Here is a 23,712-nt window from a genome sequence, read left to right as displayed (position 1 = left end):
CTTAAGATATTTTTCCTAATAATCTTGGTGTAAAACTTATGCTCCAGGAAGATGCCCAATATTTCTTCTATGACATATACACCTGTGAGCTTCTATGACAGCTATACACCTGTGAGATAAAAGTACATGTCCCCAGTAAAAAATATTGGAAGATAACAGTGGAGAAGAAAAATGCAGAATAAGTGGCCTAATACTAAATAGCACAAAAGCAAGGTCGACCAAGAAATATTTACCAAGTTTACATTTCAGGAAAATAAATTTAAAAGCATTCATCTCTTCAAAAAAAAAAAAAAAAAGCTGAGAAGTTGGGAGAATGTGTGAGAAAGTCACAAGGGCACAATGACACCACAGGCTTAAAGAGGCTTCCCTCCTACTGTGGAGGATTGGGACATGTCCTTTCTGCCCTGGGGAGAGCTCCCTTTTGGGTCTAAGTGTCTACAGGCTCACTAATCATAAGCCTGTTGCTCAGCCACATAGCCTCTGGACTCCTGTCCCCTGTCCCTTGGCCTCCTTTCCACTGGCCTCCAAGAGACCCGTATCTCCCTGATCTGGAGCAAATCCTTGTTGTCTCTCCTCCATCCACAGGACCCCTTTTTAATCCTTCCTGGTGGTTCCTTGCCATATTAACACGTTCAAATATTCCCCCAGTCAGAAAACTGCACCCCTTAAGCTCCAAGCTTCCTTTGCCTCCAAGATTACTAGCTTCAGAGAACCCCTCAGACCAAAAGCCCAGTTGCTGCCCTCTCCCCTCCTGCCAGGGTAACAGACCTCCCAGGTACCCACCCGTCCTGAGGACATTTCCCTCTTGGCCTCTGCAGATTCTTGCACAGTGCTCCCCTTGGTGGCTGGGGTCTCTCCTCCCTGTTTCTCCCCCTTCTCTCACTGTCTAGCTCCCTTTCTGCCTACCTTGTCTCGGTTGCAGTTTTCAAGGTTACATTTGCGGCTCTTTTACTCAGGATACACTTTCCCTAAACAGTGCCACCCGACCCACACCTTTGTTTAAGTTGTTTTCTTGACCGGAGATATCCTCCCTTCCACTGGTCAACTCTTCCTTTGGGACCGCGCTATCGTGCCAGGAACTCGGCTCTGTCCTCCGCTTCACAGCCACCGCCGGTTACAGTCTCGCCTGTCCGTGTCACCTTCCCGTCTGGTGAACCTCTTCATTTCAACACTTGACACACTGGAGCCAATTATTTCACATCCTGCCCCACTAGACTGAGTCGGCTTGACGACTGAGACGCGACGAGGGCCCATCAGTGTTGATATGAACAGGGAACAGGAACAATGTAGTCCCGAGACCACCAGATAACTTGAGTATGTTTTCATCTAGAATGTTTTTATTAAAGCGTTGCTTTGGGTTTGTTTTCGGTTTGAAAGGCAATGTATTTACATGGTACAAAGTTCTAAAGGTATTGGGGAGAAGCCTGAACTCAGTGTTACTCTTTTCTGGTGGATCTTTCCATGTACATTAAAGCCTTGCCCATGGTCCTCTAGCGCTGGACATTCAGCTCCTTTCGCTGGTGACTGTCTCGTAAAGCAGTCCTTTTCGCCTTCGCGCTCCTTTCTCACAGCTGCAGGACCTCCTCGCGCCGGGACCGTGGGCCCTACTTCCCCTGGCGGCGGCGCCTGGCGCTGCAGCGGCCGCGCGCCCCGCCCCGCCCCAGCCTCGGCGGGCCTGGCCGGGGGAGGGGTCGCGGCGGCGGCGGCGGCGTCAGCGGCGGCCCGGGCGGTGGGAGCCCAGGCGCCAGAGCAAGATGGCGGCGCGAGTACTGCACGCCCGCGGAGCGGCTTGGGTCGGCGGTCTCCTGCGGCGGGCCCCCCCCTGCAGCCTCCTGCCAGTGCTCCGGTGAGCAGCGCCGCCCTTTCCGGGAGCGGCCGGGGAGGGGCCGCCGCGGGGCAGAGGGCGCGGGGTCCCCGGCACGGGTCTCCGCCCCGGCCCGGCAGCGCTCCCTCGGGGCAGAGCCGCAGGGGTTGCGGGGCGGCAGGGGCCGAGGCCGCTGTCGGCCGGGCCGGGCCAGGCGGGGGAGCCTTGGCGGAGTGGGAGCGCCTTCCCGGCGGGCCGGGCTCAAGGTCACGGCGGGGACGGCGCTCGGCGCCAAGGCCACGTCTGCCTGCCGTGCGGGCTCGGCCTTCGGGACCTTGACCCTGCGCGACCCGCGCGGTGGCGGAGGGCTGGCGCGCGGCTGAGGCTCCAGGCCCTGGACTCGGCCTCCGGCTTCTCGCGGGCGCCCAGAGAACGCTACGTGCCCGCGCAAAGCCTTGATGTCCGCATCTGCAAATGGCAGTAGAGATACTACTCACCTCTTTCTTAGGTTGTGAAGAACTAAAATAACGCGTTGTCCCGTCTGAACCTTCAGTGAAGCACAGGGGGAATGGTGGGGAGGTCTCAGTGCTACGAACAGCCTTTGACTTGCGTTGAAAAGTAGGTAACGGATCAAAAAGTCTGAACAGTTACCAGCGCTAAGTAGGCGTTGGGTTCAAGTTTACACGTTTTTCCCTAACCTCATTGGATTAAGTATTCGGTTTTCTGAATTCATGCCTTTGATGTATCCATGTCCTATAGTCCATGTTCAGAAACCAAGCTCATAACTAACTTATACGTAGATTTGCTTTATTGTTTTCTTTACATTGGATAATTTAAACGTTTTCTGTTTGTGGTTAAATAATGAGCCTCTAGAAAATTCAGTTGTCAGTAAAGGAACTGCATGTTTGTTAAACTCTTACTGTGGGCCAGAGAGCTTATTTAATTTAACCCTAGTAGCAATTTTAAGAAGTTGCAGGATCTGCATTTTGCAGATGAGATGGAACGTCAAAGCAGGTGAGACACCTAGCTAGAAAAGGCATTTGACCTCAAGTTTGTCAGGCTTCAGGCTCAGCACCCTTCTTAGGACTGATGCCCAACTTGTATTTCCAAATTTGATGTTTATGTTTCCAGTTGGATTAACAAATCAACCTCCTTTTTTTCTGTTGCTGAGCATCTACTGTGTGTCTTTTTTTTTTTTTTTCACACAGGTGATATGAGCCTGTGAAATTCATATTTTCTTCTTTCCAAAAAAGACCTCTGAGGCTGAACGCATTCACCCAAAAGACTCTAAATACTCTACTACTCTTGGACACTAAAGTGCCCAAGGTCACAAAGCTAGTAACCTGGAGATTTGGACCTGGGTCTGTCCAGTACCCCCACGTCCTGCTGGGGTCGAATGCTTTTGAATCTAAAGTCCTTATCTCTGTCCAGCCTGTTGGCTCTGGGATTACTTTCTCAAGCCCCCTGTACCGTTGGACCACTGCCCCTTCCTGGGTGCTAATCTGCCTCAACTGTAGGTGTTCTTTAGGACTCAATGTAGACCCAGTTGATTCATTTATTGTACAAATACTGAATGTAAATGATGTCTTTGAAGTCTTGTGAAACTCAACATAATAGCCATGGTCACTGTCTCCAGGAGGCCATGGCAGAGGTAAAAACTCATAGAGACTTACAGATTGAGGTAGGTGGTATGAGAGAAGATCAGGGAACCTACTACATGAGATCATGGAGGGCCTCCCCAAGAATGTGACGTTAAGCTGACATTTGAAGGGTCAGTGTGCAGCAAAGCCCTGACTGGGAAGGATGAAGGCATACTGGGAAACTCCAGAAAAGTCGAGGAAGAGAGGAGCCCAGGAGTGAAGGGAAGAGTGACTAGAGGACAGGTGGCAAGGAGCAGGAGCTGGATAATTCCAGGTCTCACAAGCCATTTTAGAGAAATTGGATTTTATTCTGAGCACCATGGAAACCATTTAAAGATATAAATTCTAGTGTGACATGATCTGCTCTGTGTTTTTAAAATATTAGTCTGGGTGCTCGCTTCGGCAGCACATATACTAAAATATTAGTCTGGGGGCACCTGGGTGACTCAGTTGGTTAAGTGTCCGACTTGGTCTCCTGGTTCTTGAGTTCGAGCTCTGCATTGGACTCTACTGACAGCTCAGAGCCTGGAGCCTGCTTCGGATTCTGTGTCTCCCTCTCTGCCCCTTCCCCACTGGTGCTCTGTCTCTCTCTCAAAAATAAATAAACATTAAATTTTTTTAAATAAATAAATAAATAATATCAGTCTGATTTTGGAAGGGAGACAGAATCATAGGTAATGGCTAACTGGTCAGATGCTGGTGCCATTTATGGAAAGTCATTTGTTCCATAAGCATATGAGTGCCCACTGTATGCTGGGCGCTGTTGGGAAATATCAGTGAATAAGGTCCTTGCCATCTGGGAGCTTGCTCCTAATTCAGAGAAGGAAGAACAGTTGTAGGGTGTGGAGGGGGGAATCCAGAGCACTTTTGAACCTGGTAAAGTTTGAGATGGCTGTGAGCTATTCAAATGGAAAGGCGGTTGGCCTGTTTGATCTATAGGACTCCTCAAAGGAGATGTCTGGACTACAGGTTACATTTGGGAGCTGCTGGTATATAGGAATGCTAAAAGTTGATAGATCCATGGGTTTCATTATACTGCTTTGCATTTAATTGAAATTTTTCATATAGAACATTTTTTAAACCCATAGGAATGGATGAGGTTGCTTGCAGAGAGAGTGTGGATAGAGAAGGGGTTGAGAAGCAGGCCTGAGATGTGTTCACAGGCTAGAGGTAGGAAGAGACAGCAAGGGAGACTGGGAGAGAGCAGCCAGTGAGGGCACTTTGTGGCAGTGCCCAGGGGGGAGGTATTTCAAGGAGGGAGCTGGCAACTGTGCCAGATGCTGCTAAAAAGTTAAGATTACAGAAAACTGGATTTGACAACAGGGGTCTGTGGGTGACCTTACAAGAGGGGTTTCAGAAGGGAAGGAGGAGTCTTCCCAGGAGACTATCTTGCCAGCACCTCTTCTCTGCTCAGTGCCAGGCCTGGGTCTCATTTGCTTAGTGGACATTGCACGAGTATCCTACAGGTGCTTGGGTTGCTTATGCACCTAAAAGTGAACTCCTCTTCCTCCGGTAGAGCTTGCTTCTTCTGGGTTCTCTCTCCAATAGTGGCACATCTTCCCTGTAGTGGCCCCAAGCCCACCCCCTCCTGCTCTCTCCCATCTAGCCAGCTACAGGATCTGTCAGTTCTCCCTGCAGTGTGTCTTCACTCTACCTTCTCTCCCACCACTCCCCTCACTTAACTGGTGGCAACACTTGTCTGGAGTCCTGTGAAGGAAGGGTAAGGTCTCGAACCTGTTGGTGAAGGGGACAACTGAAGAATTCTGTGCAGAACTTTTTCCTGTTAGAAAGTTCTGACTTGAACCTTGACTGGATCCCAGTGCCTCTTTTTCCCATACCACCCCACCCCACCCCACCCCTGCCAAGAAAAACTGTAAAAGACATTTTGGGAACAGTTGGGGACAGTTTAATATGGAGTGGATATTAGAATTATTCTTTTCCTCAGATGTGAAAATCATATCATGGTTTTGTCTTTGTTCTTAGGAGGTGCATGCTGAAGTTTTAGGAATAAAGTGTCATAATGTCTGTACTCTACTTTCAAATGGTTTGGTAAAAATAAAAAAGCAAATATGTATAGAGAGAAACACCTAAAATTGATAAAATGTTCATCATTCTTTCATCTAAATGCAAGGTATAGAGGCCTTCATTATACTGCCCCTTCATCTCTGTGTTTGAAGTTTTTAAAAATGAAGAGAATAGCTCTCTGTAGCAGCAGTGTGGAAGACAGGTTTATTGGGGTGGCAGGAGGCTTGGTGGTGAGTAGAGGAGTGACATTGTTACTACTTTAATGCTCGACTCTTCTTTGAATCAGGCCCTTCAGCTTCCTCTCTCCTCTTCATCTCTGGCTATATTCACAAACTCCTGGCTTTGGCAGGTATAGGTCTACTTCCTCTCATGGGCGTCTATCTACCTGACAAGTGTTCCTCATCTTTCAGGGCTTCAGTTCAACAAGTACTCGTTCAGAGAATTGGTTCATCTCTCCCCCCACCTCTGCCCCCACCCTTGTCACAACCACCACCTTATGTGGCCATCAAGGAGCTTATCTCATGTTGGGCTGTGATCATGGTTGTCTGTCTGCTCCCACTGACAAGTAGCTCTGTGAAGTCAGGGCCAGGTTTATTCATCTTTATATCCTCGGCCTGGCTTGGCATATGCAGCACACAGTCAGTAGATATTTAGTGTTCAAATGAATGAAGTCCATTTCACCACTGCTGCCTCATCCTGTGGTCTCAGCGCTAAATGTATTTCCCATCTATGGTTTGCTCCAACTTAACCACAACACTGTCTGTCTAGATACCTAGTCAGGGCCTGTGCCTTCTCCTTTTCACCTCAGGAATATCTTTTGAAGATATTCCTTCCCCTTCATCCCCACTGCCTACATCATAGCCTAGAACCATCTTTTAGGCTATCTGGTGAGTATTGAATGCCTCCTGTGTGCCTGGCACTGCTGGCCTTGATAACCAGCAGAAAGCCCAGGAGCCACGCTCCCTGCCTTTATTGCTGCAGTCCACCTGCCACACCACTGCCAGGCTGCTTTACACACCTTGATCTTTTTTTGAAAACTTGCTAGCATCTTACCATGTACCAGGTAGAATCCAGCTAATGGGCATGGTGTACAAGGGCCTGACCCCACGGCCCCGCCCTTGTCTTCCCACTCTTTCTCTCACCGTCCTCCACACCCTGTTCTCCTGCCTTACCAAGCTCTGCTGTTCCGGAAATATGTCATCCAGTTTCATGACTCCGTGCCCCTGGACATGCTGTCCCTTTTGACTGGAATTACCGCCTGCCTCGTCCACCTGTCTGTGTGGTCCTCCAAGACAGAGCCAGAATGTCTCTGCTGGAGTTCCTCCACTCCTCACAGGCCAAGCCAGTGGTTCATTCCCGCAGCATGTGTGTGTGTAAATCTGCGGTATCTGAGACCAGTCTGGGTGTTTACTGTGTTTTTCCTTTGAGACTAAATAGGTGAGGCATCTGGCTCATCTTTACATCCACAGAGTCTGGCAAATAATGCTAATTCTATTTAAAGTCTGATGTTTTGGGGGGTGCCTGGCTGGCTCAGTCAGTAGAGCTTGCAACTCCTGATCTCGAGTAATTTCCAGTACCATGTTGGGTGTAGAGATTACTTAAAAATAAAATCTTTGGAAAAAAATGATAAAAATAAAGTCTAATGTTTTGTAGAACGTGCTGCCCCTACCCCACCCTCTGTTAAGTGCCACACAACAGATGTATGATGTTATAAAGACTACTGATCGTGCAGTTTGTCATTCTCAGTAAAGAACCCTAGCCCGGATCCTATCACCCTGACAGCTGTTGGCATCGCTCCTTCTACTCCTTTCCGTGATTCAGCTTGGACAGCTAGATGGACCGGGCACACTGGGTAACTTTGGTCACCTGACACTGAAAAGATTCCCGAGTTTGACAATCAACTGGGGGTAATGGCGGACTGGACTGAACTGTTTTTCATTTGTCAAGACAGTTGCTACCCAAGCTGACAAACAGATACCCTCAGGTTCTTGTGTGTGTCCCATGATGCTGACTATTTCTTTGGCTTATCTTTATATTACAGTGTTTTCATGTCCCTTACCTCATTTTACCCATCTTAAAGTAAATCTCTTTGGTGTTACTAAAACCTGGGAGAATGCTCAGCTGGGGAGATTTATGTTTGGGAGACATCCCTTATTAGTGAGAATATTTTGAACTTTATAGTTAGATCATATTTTCATTTTCATATTTACATCATATTTTCATAGGTTTACATTTTCATTTTGCTACTTCTTAGCTCATGTCATTTAACCTCTCTGAGCCAAGCTTTAAAATGAGCTAATACTTACCTTGCTAGACTGTACTGAAGATTGAATGAGATGACATAGACAAGCTGCCTAATTCAGTGCCTAACAGGAAGTATGAATTTATTAATTTGTAATTCCCTTTCATTCTGAAGAAGAGGAACAAAATTATTTTGGGATTTTCCCCTTCCAGATTTAATTTGCTAATAATTCTGTATCATGCTTTCTTATTTTTAAAGTATTAAATGCCATAGAAATTAAATATCTATATGTACACATGATAATGTACGTCTATGCATTTCTGGAAGGACCCATTAAAAACTGTTAGTAGTGGTTGCTTAGGTGAATATTTGTTATTTTAAATGAAATTCCCTAATGCTGATATTTTTAGAAACTTTCATTGTACCCCTTTCTTAATTATTCATAATAGCTTTTCCTAAGCTCTTAACATTTATTTAATACCCCCAAAACTTTGTAAACACTGTTTCTGTCTAGTGAACTTAAAATCTAAAATAAAGAAAAAACAGGAATTATATAGTCTCATTAACAAATCTTAAAACTTTCTCCTTTTTGTATCATTAATTTTAATGCTAGTCATTGTATTCATGATACTATTTAGCAAATATCCCAAAATGTGATATGTTTGAAACACTTTAAACAAATTGACAAATGTTTTCATTTTTATTGACATAAGTTTTACCATGACTGTTTGGAGAATTGCCTTCTTCAGAATTTATTTATATAATCTAATAGTTTTATGTATAATTTATTGCTTTTAACTTTAGGTTTGTTTTTATTGAAAAAGTAGTTTTAAAAACTTAATTTTTTAACCTTTCACTATATATCAGGTGCCGTCCTAAGTGCCTTAAACAGTTTTACTATAGGGCTAGATATGTACTTAAAAATATACAAAAGTAAGGGATGCCTGGGTGGCACAGTCAGGTTAAGCCTCCAACTCTTTGATTTCTGCTCAGGTCGTAATCTCATGGTTCATGGGTTCCAGCCCTGTGTAAGGCTCTGTGCTGACAGTGCGGACCCTGCTTGGATTTCTGTCTCTCCCTCTCTCTGCCTCTCTCCCAGTCTCTCGCATGCGTGTTCTCTCTCTCTCTCTGTCTCTCTCTCTCTCTCTCTCTCTCTCTGTTTCAAAATAAACATTTATATATATACATACACACGTAAAAGTAAAAGCACAGCATAAGGAATATAGTCAGTGATACTGCAACTGCATTGTAACAGGACAGATGGTAGCTACACTTGGTGAAAATAGCATAATGTATACATTTGTCAAATCACTAGGTTGTATAGCTGAAACTAGTGTAACATTGTCAACTGTACTTAAATAATAATTATAAAATACACACATGTGAGAAACACAATACAGGTGTTACATGAGTAAAGCTGTGTCTCTTCTACCTTAACTCTTCCCTCCCTGAGAGATACCACCATCAATACTTATTAATTCTAGGACATTTTAACATACAGTAAAAGAAATGTGGGAGAAATTCCAACTTGTTTTCACAAATGCCATTTAAACTATTTAATGCCATTTAAACTATATTTTTGTCCTATGTACTTATAAGAAAAATTACATGTACAGTACTAGTATAAACTTATTTTACCTGTTAAATATGAGTTTGCTGCTTTTTAATCTTTGAAGGATTGAAGAAGTACTTTTATATTTCTTGATCATTATAGAAAATGTATTGTTAATATTATATTTGTGTAATATTTGCATATTTGTAAGCTTAGATCATTCAGAAGTCTTTTTATTTGGTTTTTAGCTGTTTGTTTTTACCTGGTTTTTAGCTAATATACAGTGTTTTTAAATTAAAAACATTTTATGGAAAGAAAATTGCTGTGTAATGGTTGTTGATTTTTTTTTAAAGCCACATACTCTTTTTATTATTATTATTATTTTAATCTTTATTTATTTTTGAGAGAGAGACAGCGTGTGAGCAGGGGAGGAGCAGAGAGCGAGGGAGACATAGAATAGGAAGCAGGCTCCAGGCTCCGAGCTGTCAGCCCAGAGCCCAATGCGGGACTCAAACTCACGAACCGTGAGATCATGACCTGAGCCGAAGCCGGACGCTCAACCGACTGTGCCACCCAGGTGCCCCGGTTGTTGATTTTTTAAGCAAAAAAAGAAAAAGGTTGCTAATAAACATTTGAGATTTAGAGTAGTATTATTTCTAAAGCACCATAGTTGAATAAGAATAGTAATTTAAGGGCACCTGGCTGGCTCAGTAGAAAGAGCATAGGACTCTTGATCTCAGGGTTGTGAGTTCGAGCCCCACATTAGGGTTAGAGATTACTTAAAAATAAAATCTTTAAAAAAAATAGGAATTTGTATTATTGTTATATAGAATATTCAAGTTCATCTCATGAAGCAATGGGGAATTTTCATCTTCTGAGAGTTTTTCTTACCTCTTATTTAAATTCCAAGTCCTCTTCCTTAACACCTGAGGTTGCTCTCTTTTCCTACACTTGCTTTGTGGTGTCCGTGTCCTTAAGCAGGCCTGATAAGCAAATTGAAAATAGTCCGTAGAAAATCATGTAGTGTTTCCATAGAAATCTCCCAGAAAAGCCTCACACCAACCTGTCAACATCTTGACCTTGCTTTGAAGCATTAGATAAGATCCTAAGCATTTATAGTAGCCATTTGGAATCCCAATATATTATTGCTCCTAGCATGATCTAGCAAAGGGCAGAAAAGAGCATTTATGTGCAGATCAGTTAAAGATCAGAATTATAAGGAGTATGCCATAATAACCCTGGCCAGAGATGATGGTCATCAGTTGTAAAAGGGAGTGTGCAAGAAGAATGGGACTGGACTCAAAAGGCTATATTCTGTATCACTCTATAAAGAAGACATTTTGGAAAAGGCCAAACTATCGGGATATAGAACAGAGGAATGGTTGTTAGCAGTTGGAACTGGGGAGAAGGGTTGATTACAAAAGGAGTGGGAGATAAGACTTCCAGGTATGGAATGGATAAGCCACTAATATATAAGATACTGCATAGGGAATATAGTCAATGGTATTATAATAGCCTTATATGGTACTTGGTGGTGGCTACACTTGTGAGCATAGAGTGACATATAGACGTGTCGAGTCACTATGTTTTACACCGGAAACTAATGTAACAATGTGTATCACCTATATTTCAATTTTTTTTAAAAAGCGAGTTTAAGGGAGTGAAGGAACTGTTTCATATGGTGGTAGTTACATGACTTTATGCATTTGCCAAACCCCTGTAGAACTATGCCAAAAAAGTAAATTTCACTGTATGGAAATTTGAATCAAAATGAAGAAGATAAAAGCACACAGCTTGTCATTGATTGGGTTTTGTGAGATTAGGAAGAGGATAAGTCTCATCCAGGTTCTAATTTTTTTTAATTGAAGTGTAGTTGACATACAATATTATACGAGTTTCACATATAACTTAGTGATTCAACATTTATATACATTATGAAGTCACCCTAAGTCTAATTACCATCTCTCACCATACAAAGTTATTACAGTATTATGACTACAGTATTACAGTATTATGACTACATTCCCTATGCTGTATTTTATATCTTCTTGTTTATTTTGTTAATGGAACTTTGTACCTCTTAATCCCCTTCACCTATTTCACCCTTTCCCCCCAACTCCCGCAACTACCAGTTTGTGTACTGTATTTATGAATATGTTTTCTGTGTTCTTTGTTAATTTGTGTTTTAGATTCCACATATAAGTGAAATTGTATGTTATTTGTCTTTCTCTGACTTATTTCACTTAGCATAATACCCTATTGGTCCATCAGTGTTGTCACAAGTGGTAAGATTTTATTCTTTTTTTATGGCTGAATAATATTCCTGAGCATCTGTGCGAGTGTGTCATATATGTATAATATAACACATAGTTATATATGTATACAACACATGTTGTATATGCATATGTACACCACATCTTCTTTATCGGTTTATCTACCAATGGACTTAGGTTGCTTCCATGTCTTTGCTGTTGTAAATAATGCTGCAGTGAACATAGGGGTTCATATATCTTTTCACATTAATGTTTTCATTTTCTTTGGATAAATGAAGTGGGATTGCTAAATTGTATGGTATTTATATTTTTAATTTTTTGAGGAACCTCTACACTTTTCCATGGTGGCCACACTAATTTGCATTCCCACCAACAGTGCACAAGGATTCCCTGTTCTCCACATCCTCACCAAACTAGCCATTCTGACTGGTATGAGGTGATATCTCATTGTGGTTTTGATACACATTTCCCTGATAATTTGTGATATTGAGCATCTTTTCATGTGTCTGTTGGCCATCTGAATGTCTTCTTTGGAAAAATGTCTATTGAGGTCCTCTGCCCATTTTTTAACCAGATTGTGGGTTTTGTTTTGTTTTTGTGGGGTTTTTTTTGATGTTTTAGGAATTCTTTATGTAGTTTGTATATTAACCCTTTATCATATAGATCATTTGTGAATATCTTCTCCCATTCAGTAGGTTGCCTTTTCATTTTGTTGATGGTTTCCTCTCCTGTGAAAAAGCTTTTAGTTTATGTAGTCCCACTTTTTTTGCTTTTGTTTCCCTTGCCAAAGAGACAGATCCAAAAAAATTGGTAAGACTGGTGTCCAAGAGTTTACTGCCTATGTTTTCTTTTAGGAGTTTTATGGTTTCAGATCTTACATTTAGATCTTTAACTCATTTTGAGTTTATTCTTGTATATGGTGTAAGAAAGTGGTCCAGTGTCATTCTTTTGCTGTAGCTGTCCAGTTTCCCCAGGACCATTTGTTGAAGACACTATCCTTTCCCTGTTGTATATTCTTGTCTCCTTTGTCATAGATTCATTGATCATATAAGCATGGGTTTATTTCTGGCCTCTCTATTCTATTCCATTGACCTATGTGCTTTTATGCCAGTAGTGGACTCTCTTTTTTACTATAGCTTTGTAGGACAGTTTGAAAACCAGGAGCATGATACCTACAGCTTTGTTCTTCTTTCTCAAGATTGCTTTGGCTATTCAGGGTCCTTTTGGTTCCTTACAAATTTTGGGATTATTTGTTCTGGTTCTGTGAAAAATGCCATTGGTATTTTGATAGGGATTGTACTTCATCTGTAGATTGGTTTAGGTAGTATGGACATTTTAATAATACTGATTTTTACAGTCCATGAGCATGGACTGTCTTTCCATTTATTTGTGTTATATTCAGTTTGTTTCATCAGTGTCTTCTAGTTTTCAAGTGCAGGTCTTTCACCTCCTTAGTTAAGTTTATTCTTAGGTATTTTATTCAACCAGGCTCAAATTTTTTAAATCATGTTTTCAGGTTATATACACCTATATACCTTTCCTATAAAAGACTCTTAAACATGCACTTTTAGATATTTTTAAGTATAAAAATAATTATATGTATATGGAAAATTCTCAAATAGTCCAGAAGGTTATACAATGAAATGGAAAATTTTACTCCCACCCCATGCCCAGTCACATTCCCCAGACATTACCACTATTAACAGTTCATTTTGTGTGTGTATTTATGGTACTGCTCTGTACGTGCTTTTTCTGCATAATTTATTCCAGAAATTTCAATATATCAGTGCATGTAGATCTACTTCATTCTTCTTAATGATTGCGTTCTATTCTGATTTGGGATATTCCAAATTTATCTAACCAGTCCCTGTTAATGGATATCTAAGTTGCCTATACCAGGGAAAAACTAGAAACAAGGCGCTAATAAATATTCTTGTGCATTCAACGTGGTGCACTTGTCTAAATATAGCTGCCTGTAGGACATAGCAACTAGTACAATTACTGGGCTGAAAGGCCTACACAGATTAATTTTGATACAGATGATGATGCTACACTGCCCTCTAGGGAGATTTGTAATCCCACTAGCAAGCATTTGGGAGTTAAACATGCACTTAAAAGTTCACGGTTAAAGTATAGTTTGTGACCTCAGTCAAATTTATCCTTTCTGACAGCATGTTTAGTAGAAATTCAGTTATAGATTATAATTAGCAAATTATGTGTCAATTAAATTTGTATTCTTAGGCTTTAGTGAGAGTTAAACTTGATTCTAAGGTTCATTTAGGGGTAAAATATTTTTTTTTTTTTTTTTTTTTTATTTTTGGGACAGAGAGAGACAGAGCATGAACGGGGGAAGGGCAGAGAGAGAGGGAGACACAGAATCGGAAACAGGCTCCAGGCTCCGAGCCATCAGCCCAGAGCCTGACGCGGGGCTCGAACTCACGGACCGCGAGATCGTGACCTGGCTGAAGTCGGACGCTTAACCGACTGCGCCACCCAGGCGCCCCTAAAATAATTTTTTTAAAGAGAGAACTTACTTCATTTTCCCTGTATATTTCCTGCTTATTTATTGTGGTAAAGTATATATAATATAAAACTTGCCACTTTAATCATATGGAAGTGTACAGTTTAGTAGTAGCATTAAGTCAATTCACACTGTGTTGTGCAACCATTACCACCATCCATCTCCAGAACTTTTTCATCTTTCAAACTCTGTGCCCATTAAACAATAACTTTGCATTCTCCTCTCATCTCAGCCCCTAGCAACCACTATACTACTTTCTTTCTCTGTGAACTTGACTACTTTAGGTTACCATGTATATTTTTTCTATGTCAGAAATTGCTTTGGAGGCGGGAAAAACACAGCAGAAATAACAAAGATAAGCGTATGAACTCTGTGAAAAGATGCTCAACATCACTATCGTTAGGGAAATGCAAATCAAAACCACAATAAGATATCACCTCACACCTGTCAGAATGGCTAGAACCAAAAAGATAAAAAAATGACAAGTGTTGGCGAGGATGTGGAGAAAAGGGAACCCTCATGCGTGTTAGTGGGAATGCAAATTGGTGCAGCCATTGTGGAAAATAGTATGGAGTTCCTCAAAAAAATTAAAAATAGAAATGCCAAGGGAAATAGGAGGTACAAGGTTTCCAGTTATGGACTTATTCAAGTCACAAGGATGAAAGGTACAGCATAAAGAATATAGGGAAAAAGAAAAGAAATACCATATGATCCAGTAATTCCACTACTGGGTATTTACCCAAAGAAAATAAAATACTAATTTAAAAAGATATATGCATCCATATGTTTATTGCAGCATTATTTACCATAACCAAGATACGGAAGCAACTCAAATGTTTATCAACAGATGAATGGAAAGAAGATGTGTGTGTGTGTGTGTGCATATATATATATATATAATGGAATATTACTCAGCCATAAAAACGAATGAGATCATGAGTGCTTGGGTGCTTCAGTGGGTTAAGCATCTGACTTTGGCTCAGGTCATGATCTCACAGTTCGTGGGTTCAAGCCCCACATCAGGCTCTGCACTGACAGCTCGGAGCCTGCTTTGGATTCTCTGTCTCTCTCTCTCCCTCTCTCTCTCTCTTTCTCTGCCACTCCCCTGCTCGTGCTCGCTCTCTCTCTTTCTCTTTCAAAAATAAATAAACAGGGGCGCCTGGGTGGCGCAGTCGGTTAAGCATCCGACTTAAGCCAGGTCACGATCTCGCGGTCCGTGAGTTCGAGCCCCGCGTCAGGCTCTGGGCTGATGGCTCAGCCTGGAGCCTGTTTCCGATTCTGTGTGTCTCTCTCTCTCTGCCCCTCCCCCGTTCATGCTCTGTCTTTCTCTGTCCCAAAGATAAATAAACGTTAAAAAAAAATTCAAAAATAAATAAACATTTAAAAAAATGAATGCAATCTTACCATTTGCGACAACATGGATGGACCTGGAGAGTTGTGCTAAGTGAAATAAGTCAGAGAAAGACAAATTTCACTTACAGGTGGAATCTGAAAAACAAACAAATGAATGAAGAAACAAACTTTTTTTTTTTTTAATTTCATTGATTTAAGTAATCTCTACACCCAATGTGGGGCTTGAGCCCACAACCCTGAGATCAAGAGTCACACGCTCCTCCAACCAAAGCTCCCAGGCTCCCCAAACTAACAGTTGTTTTTTTTTAATTTTTGTTAACATTTATTTATTTTTGAGAGGCAGAGACAAAGCATGATCAGGGGAGGGGCAGAAGAGAGAAGGAGGCACAGAGTACAAAGCAGGCTCCAGGCTCTGAGCTGTCAGCACAGAGCCCAGTACGGGGCTTGAACCCACAAACCATGAGATCATGACCTGAGCCGAAGTCAGACACTTAACCGACTGAGCCACTCAGTCTCCCCAAACTGACTCCTACTAAATACGGAGAACAAACTGGTGGTTGCCAGCAGGGAGGTGGGGGTGGGGATTAAGAGGTACACACTTCCAGTTATAAAATAAATAAATCACAGAGATGGAAAGTACACCATAGGAAGTATAGTCAATAATATTGTCATAACATTGTATGGTGACAGATGGTGACTATACTTAACATGGTGAGCACTGAGTAATGTATAGAATTGTCAAATCACTATGCTGTACACCTGAAACTAATGCAACATTGTTTGTCAACTATACTTACAACTTAAAAAAAAAGAGCTCTCTTAAGAGAACCACAAGTTACATCTTTTACACTTTGCTCCTGTTGTTTAGATTGCATGCTATTATAATTGAGAGTGAATGTTTTGTGGTATTCCAGGTTCTGTAACAGTGCCTAGAATAGGTACTCAAGGCATGTTTGCTAGATGGATTGATTTTATAAAAATAATGTAGTATCTGACATTACCTGAAAACACTGAAGTCTTTGTACCACTGATGAGACTAAAATTTTTATATTTGTTATTCCCTAGGAGATTTACGTCCTCCAATAGTAGACCTCGAGAAGACAGCTGGTTAAAATCCTTATTTGTCCGGAAAGTTGATCCAAGAAAAGATGCTCACTCTAATCTCCTAGCCAAAAAGGAAACAAGCAGTCTATACAAATTACAGTGTGAGTGATGGGCTTGCTACCTTCATAGTTGACTTTTTTCCCTTTGTTCATAAGTTTATCGTTGAATTTTCTTTTGTTTCAGTTCACAATGTTAAACCGGAATGCCTAGAAGCATACAACAAAATTTGGTGTGTATACCAAACTATCCTTTACTTGGGGAAAAATAACAATTTTAATATTTGTTGGTTCAGCTAACACTTGATAACAGAGTGAGATCTTTGATCCCTCTTCTTGAAGCTGAATGATCAGAGGCTCGTAAGTTGAGCTCTGCATGGGATTGCCAAGGGCATTTTGATTTTAAGGACTCCATGACTAACTCATCACGTAAGCTCTCAGATGTTAGAATGTTCTAGACTCTTAAGGTTGGAAGGAACCTTGTAAGGCTATCCAGTCCATCTACTCGTCCATGCTTGAGTCCTTTCTGCAGACCTTCCTGATTGCCTGTGTTTAATTGCATTCCATCTGTGGAAGCTTTGAATGTTAGGAATCAGAACTCATGTCCCTGTGATCTCTATTGTTTCCAGTTTTACTTCTAAGTAAAACTGCCACATGAAAGTCCTGGATGTATTTGAATATATCTGCCATTTCTCAAGTCTTCCACTCACCAGGATTCAAGTTCCTTCAGCAGATTCTCACGTGATATGAGATGCATATGCTCTTACAGAATTTGTAAACTTTAAGACTAAAGAGAGAATTAAGTGCATTTGTTCTTAAGCCAACAAATTGTATTTTAATGATCAATTGTGAGCAAGTATAATTAAAAAGCATATTTTTACCTTTTATATCTGCTACTTTCATGAGAAAGAAAATGATTTTGTCACCAGAATCAGCATAATTTTCAGATACAAAAACCTTTTGTTACTTTATTTTGGGAGGTGATCCATGAAATATAATATTAGCATAGTTTCTTAATCACCTCAGCATAGTTCTCTTTACTAAAAAAAAGTTCCTAAAATAAAGCAGATGTTTATTTCTAAATCTTTTCTCATAAAATGGAATTTCTTATCTATGCTAATGTTTCCCTGGATTATCTTCCCTGTCCTGTTTGTATCATTTCATCTCTTGTCTCAGATTTTCATCTCCTTTGTATTCATATTTCTATTTGGGTGTCTTCCTCTTCCTTCATACTCAACATACAGGATTACCTGGCTCTTCCTTCCCACTTCCAACATGTGTCAGTCACCATAGTTTTATTTAACCTTTTCCTTAGTTCTTTGCTATTGGTTGCTAAGAACTGTGTGTTCTTCATTTGACCTGCATTTTGGTTCTATTTCATTTCCTTTCCCATCTCCCTCTCTCTTGTTGAGCCCTATTTCTAAGTAGCCTCCTTGCTGACTGCCTTCCTGGCCTCAAAGTTATACCTGTACCTTACCCCACACCCGATCCATTACTCAGAAGTTTGTCAAATTGATCTACCTGAGTTCTGCTTTCTCCTTCATCATGTTTTTTCCTTCTCTCTGAAACTTACAGTAGCTCCCTGTTTCTGGTAATAAAGACTTAACTCCTGCCTGGTTTTTAGAGGCCCCAGTGCTAAGGTTCTGCCTGACCCATCTGAGTAAAAGTACTACCTGCCTTACAACTTTCATTCATGTAAGGCCAGGGCTTCCAAGGGCTGCTTTGGAGCTCCCAACAAAGAGGATATGACTTTGTGTTGGTAAAAAACCTAGGTCCCATGATCAGGCCCCCAGCCCCTTCCTGGATCCCACCTGGGTCATCTGTGTAGATTTTCTTCTTCTACACTGGCTCCAAATTGGGGTTGTTTACTTCCTGCTCATGTCATGTGACAAAAAGGAATCCCGTTTCCAGTAATTTTACATAATCCATGTTTCCCCACCCCTGATTTCCATCAGTCCTGTGTTATTTCTAAAAAGTCTTTTTTTGGGGCACCTGGGTGGCTCAGTCAGTTGAGTGTCCGACTTAGGCTCAGGTCATGATCTCGCGGTCTGTGAGTTCGAGCCCCACATCCGGCTCTGTGCTGACAGCTCAGAGCCTGGAGCCTGTTTCCGATTCTGTGTCTCCCTCTCTCTCTCTGACCCTCCCCCATTCATGCTCTGTCTCTCTCTGTCTCAAAAAATAAATAAACGTTAAAAAAATTTTTTTAATAAAAAGTCTTTTTTTAATGTTTATTTATTTATTTTTGAGAGAAACAGCACAAGCAGGGGACAGGCAGAGAAAGGGGGACAGAGGATCTGCTGTGCTGACAGTAGAGACCCTGATGCAGGGCTTGAACTCACGACCCATAAGATCATGACCTGAGCCGAAGTTGGATGCTTAGCCAATGGAGCCACTCAGGTGCCCCTAAACATTTTTGACCCACTACAATGATCACATCATGTGTATTTTTTGAAGGGTGGCATTTCAAAAAATACATATGGTGTGGTCATTGTACTGAGTCATAAAAATACATGGGTTTTCATTTAGTTAAATATAAGAACATTCTGAGATTTTCTCTGTTAACTATGCATGTATACTCCGTTCTGGTGCCCTAGCATCTGGTGGTGATCAGTAACTTAATATCACTCAGTGTTAGCAAATAGTTTGAACAGGTTCCATTTCTAACCCTTGATATCCTTTTGCATTTATTGTTGAATTTCTGTTGTACTTTTTCATCATAATTTTTCTATCAAAAAGTGTGCAGAGGGGCGCCTGGGTGGCGCAGTCGGTTGAGTGTCCGACTTCAGCCAGGTCACGATCTCGCGGTCCGTGAGTTCGAGCCCCGCGTCAGGCTCTGGGCTGATGGCTCAGAGCCTGGAGCCTGTTTCCGATTCTGTGTCTCCCTCTCTCTCTGCCCCTCCCCCGTTCATGCTCTGTCTCTCTCTGTCCCAAAAATAAATAAACGTTGAAAAAAAAAAAATTTAAAAAAAAAAAAAAGTGTGCAGATTTTAGCTTTTCTTTTGGTATGGCACAGTTAATGCCTCTTCCCTGTACATTCGAATCTGTACCATAGGAAGGTTTCAATGGATGCAAGTACTGACACCTCTGTTAAATTAATATACTGCTATGATCTGCCATGGCTTTGCTACTACTCCCGTACAATCACTGGTAATGAATTGGGGGTGTGTGTTCAACGTGGGATTATGTGATACTTCCTAAATCCCCTCAGCTGGTTGAATTGAATAGAACCCAATTTATGCTCCATGTTGTATCTTTAATTTGGATTGTCTTGCCATGTCCATGCCCTCTGAGACTGTTAGAGCTGGGTTGCTTCCAGACTGTGTTGTGTTCTAGCTCTTTCTTCTTCCTCCCTTCTTATGGCCAACTTATTCTCTGCCCCTGCTACTTCTGCCTACTTATGCTGCTTCTGTTGTCTCCCCTATCTTAAACATTACTTTCTTCTCTTATTTCTTCCATGCTCTTTTTCTACTGTTCCTGTTTCTCTCCTTCCTACCTTGGGAACCAGCAGAACATAGCTTTTAGAAACTTCACCATCCCTAGGTACTTTTTTTTTTTTTCCTGAAATAGCAAATAGTAGATCCATGTAGTTCCTGGAACCCTGGGACCTTTTGCTCTTCCTTGTCCACTTTTATCACTTTCCTTGAGTTGTTTACAACGATTGTAGGTAGCTGGGTAACAGAAACCTAACCTTCCGATAAGTGGGACATTAGAGCATAGTAGAATTCAGCAAAAATGTTAATTCTGCACATTATAGTATCACAAATATTCTGAGGTCAGTTGTTGGAACAGAGTAGATGGCCTTTTTCCTATTGCTGATCATGTGTTGTCCATCTGGTATAATCTTGTCAGTTGTTTAATTGGTGTTGCTATTTCTTTTCTTTAAGTCAAGAGGTGTTGCCAAAGATTCACGAAGATAAGCATTACCCTTGTACTTTGGTGGGGACTTGGAACACGTGGTATGGCGAGCAAGATCAAGCTGGTAGGAAGCAGAAGTCTTTGGAATAAACACTTGTTCCCTAAGCCTTTACTGTTAATGACATACATAATATTTAATGTTTGCTTTTAAAATCAAAGCTTTCCAAGTGTCAGTCTGGTTTTATGGCTAAAGTAGTTTCTCCAGTAATTGATTACAAAAACTCTTTTGTATTGTTTTAACGCTTGAATCTATATTGAAACTTTATGATCTACTCATAGGCTACCACATGGCACATTACAGTTTTGTATTGTGTTAACGTTGTGTGTATATAGAATATTTTCAAGGTAGGAGTGTCATAAAACTCTAAATGTATGTTATCTTTCAAAATATATTTCAGTCCACCTCTGGAGGTACGAAGGAGGCTATCCAGCCCTCACAGAGGTCATGAGTAAACTCAGAGAAAATCAGGTAATGATTTTGAAAAAGGTTTATGTATTCAGACTAATACAATAAATGGTAGCACAGAATGAAGTGACTCTTTTCTGTCACCATTCTTTAACATTAATACAAGTTTTACTCTTTGGATTCTTGAAGTTGTATTGAAACATAGCTAACCCATTGTAATACTGTTAACATAACAGTTCTTACTATAAAATCAGTTGTACTTTGAAACTGAGAAACTGGTACTTTGATGCCAGTAAGTCAGCACAGTAGACACAGTCAGCCCTGGATTACCTAACACATACCTGCTTCAGGAACTGTCAACCACATAGTCTTTCCTTTGGGCTGACATCCCTGTCCTCCCCACTCCCTTCAGGAATAGGTGCAGGTCAATGAAGAGAATTTTAACAGCCGTCCATTATTAGGAAAGAAAACCTTTGGTGTAGATTCCCTGTCCAAATATAAGTGGCTTTGGACTATCTGGTGTTTTGTAGTCTCTATGTCACTTTTGTTAATATGCTGTCAGACACTGTTAGGAGGACTTAAAAAGGTAGAAGATTAAGTTGTTATTTCAGTAGTTAATATTGTTATTTAAGTAATTAGATGGCCGTGTAGTTTGGTGTCTAAATCTGGACACTTTTGAGAGTGAAAATGAATGCTTTAGTTATTACGCTGGTTCAACGGGATGTAAACTGGGGCTGTCTTGGGCCACCTGGGGCCCTGTTTTTGATAGTATTCTAAGAGGAACATAAGTGATACTAAAGTGGATTTATATGTAAATCCTAGAAGATATAATGAGCATGTTTTTTCCCTCAAAGGCATTTGTGGAATTCCGCAAGGCAAGAAGCAACATGCTTCTCTCTAGGAAGAATCAGCTGCTGTTGGAGTTCAGTTTCTGGAATGAGCCTGTCCCACGGTCAGGACCGAATATATATGAACTCCGATCTTACCAGCTCCGAGTAAGTACAGAAATACCCACCTGCTGTCCTCCCATGCTTCTGTGAGGAAGCACTGGCAGCCCAATGCCTACCACACAAGTGGACTTTACATTTTGTGATGTGTTTGGCTTAATATTTTGATTGGCTTATTTTCTCCCCTGTCCAGTCCTTCTCTTCTTTCTTTTTTTTAATCTTCTTCTCTCTCATTCCTTCTCTTTTGCTAAGCTTTTATTTTTTATAATCTTACACATAATGTTTGTCATCTGACTTTTTTCTGTATAGCATTGCTATTTTTAAGAGGAAAGACCTAAAATGCAGGACTAGCTATAATACAGAGCATCTACTGTAATTGAACTAGAGCAACTACTTCTCTACATAATAAAAATGAGACCGCTGAATAAGTTAGATGGCACCATAAGAGTCAAAAGGAATAATATTTTAAAACTTTCTTGATGTTTCCCCACTAAGTGACTACTAGAAAGAAAGCCCCAACTTGTTGGGATGAACACTGGGTGTCATATGGAAGCCAATTTGACAATAAATTATATTTAAGAAAAAAAAAAAGAAAGAAAACCCAGATAGCAACATAGCAATGTTGTTAAAAGGAGTACACATCAGTAGATCTTAGTAGTCTAATACTCACCATTATACTGGAAAAAAAATAGTGATGTCCTTGTTAAATTTACTTAAATTGAATTTTTTTTCTTATTTCACCATAACGTCTGAATGGGTTCCAACAACTTAATCATGATTTCAGGACATCTGGAGGATGGGCTCAACTATGGTTTTGATAACCATAATTAGATGACTTACTATAAATATTGTCTTTGTGTATGAAATTAGAATAGAATAGAATAGGACTCTCACTATGGGATAGATATGTGTGCAGTGAATAATATTTTGTTACATTTTTTATTTTGTTATACTTCATTTTTAAGTTAGTTTTGTCATTTGATATTTTTTATACTGCTGTTCCTGTATTTCTTCACAGAACTAACAAACTCAAAATCCAAATCTCTTTTCAGCCAGGAACTATGATTGAATGGGGCAATTACTGGTAAGTATATTACCAAATGGTGACTTTGTAATCTTATTAATAGGTTATTTTAGGCCATAGTGTTAATTCAGGAATAAAATCTGGGGATAAAACCATGATTTGATATTAGACTGTTTTGTTTGATGTTTCTATTACAGAATTTTTCAAACGTATACAAAACTAGAGAGACTAATACCAGGGATCTCCCTGCCCCACCCACCCCCTTCCATTCCCATCGCTTAGTTTCAGTAGTTACCAACACATGGCTGGTCTTGCTTAGGTCTAACTCTCCCAACCCAAATTATTTGAAAGTAAATCCAAACAGCATGTCATGTCATCCATAAATATTTCAGTATATATCTCTAAGAGATAAGGACTCTGTTTGTTTGTTTTTTTTAATTTTTTTTAATGTTTGTTTATTTTTTTCTTTTTTTAAATTTTTTTTTTCAACGTTTATTTATTTTTGGGACAGAGAGAGACAGAGCATGAACGGGGGAGGGGCAGAGAGAGAGGGAGACACAAAATCGGAAACAGGCTCCAGGCTCTGAGCCATCAGCCCAGAGCCTGACGCGGGGCTCGAATTCACAGACCGCGAGATCGTGACCTGGCTGAAGTCGGACGCTTAACCGACTGCGCCACCCAGGGGCCCCAATGTTTGTTTATTTTTGAGAGAGACAGAGCATGAGCAGGGGAAGGGCAGAGAGAGAGGGAAACACAGAATCTGAAGCAGGCTCCAGGCGCTGAGCTGTCAGCACAGAGACCCACACGGGGCTCAAACTCCCAAAATGTGAGATCTTGACCTAAGCCAAAGTCGGACACTTAACCAACTGAGCCACCCAAGCACCTCTATTTTTTTTTTTTTAATAAAACC

At 41.0% G+C, this 23,712-nt stretch overlaps 1 protein-coding gene across 2 annotated transcripts in view; it reads left to right on the top strand.

Annotated features, from left to right (window-relative positions):
• The first annotated feature begins 1,676 nt into the window (after positions 1-1,676).
• The window catches only part of NIPSNAP2 (nipsnap homolog 2), a 44,331-nt gene continuing 22,295 nt past the window's right edge, over positions 1,677-23,712 (top strand). Inside the window, exons 1-7 of one of the 2 annotated variants that reach the window (XM_043559917.1) lie at positions 1,677-1,846; positions 16,476-16,615; positions 16,698-16,743; positions 20,395-20,489; positions 20,824-20,894; positions 21,686-21,826; positions 22,831-22,862. In XM_043559917.1, coding sequence (XP_043415852.1) covers positions 1,755-1,846; positions 16,476-16,615; positions 16,698-16,743; positions 20,395-20,489; positions 20,824-20,894; positions 21,686-21,826; positions 22,831-22,862 — 617 coding nt within the window. In that variant the 5' untranslated portion in view covers positions 1,677-1,754. Of the gene's footprint in view, positions 1,847-1,929; positions 2,423-16,475; positions 16,616-16,697; positions 16,744-20,394; positions 20,490-20,823; positions 20,895-21,685; positions 21,827-22,830; positions 22,863-23,712 lie in introns of those variants that run through there. The other variant, XM_043559918.1, reaches the window with a different exon arrangement.

The sequence above is a fragment of the Prionailurus bengalensis genome, chromosome E3, assembly GCF_016509475.1.
Source record: "Prionailurus bengalensis isolate Pbe53 chromosome E3, Fcat_Pben_1.1_paternal_pri, whole genome shotgun sequence".
Taxonomy (NCBI): domain Eukaryota; kingdom Metazoa; phylum Chordata; class Mammalia; order Carnivora; family Felidae; genus Prionailurus; species Prionailurus bengalensis.
Note: the sequence above shows the minus strand (reverse complement) of the source record. Positions and strands in the feature narration are given on the sequence as shown.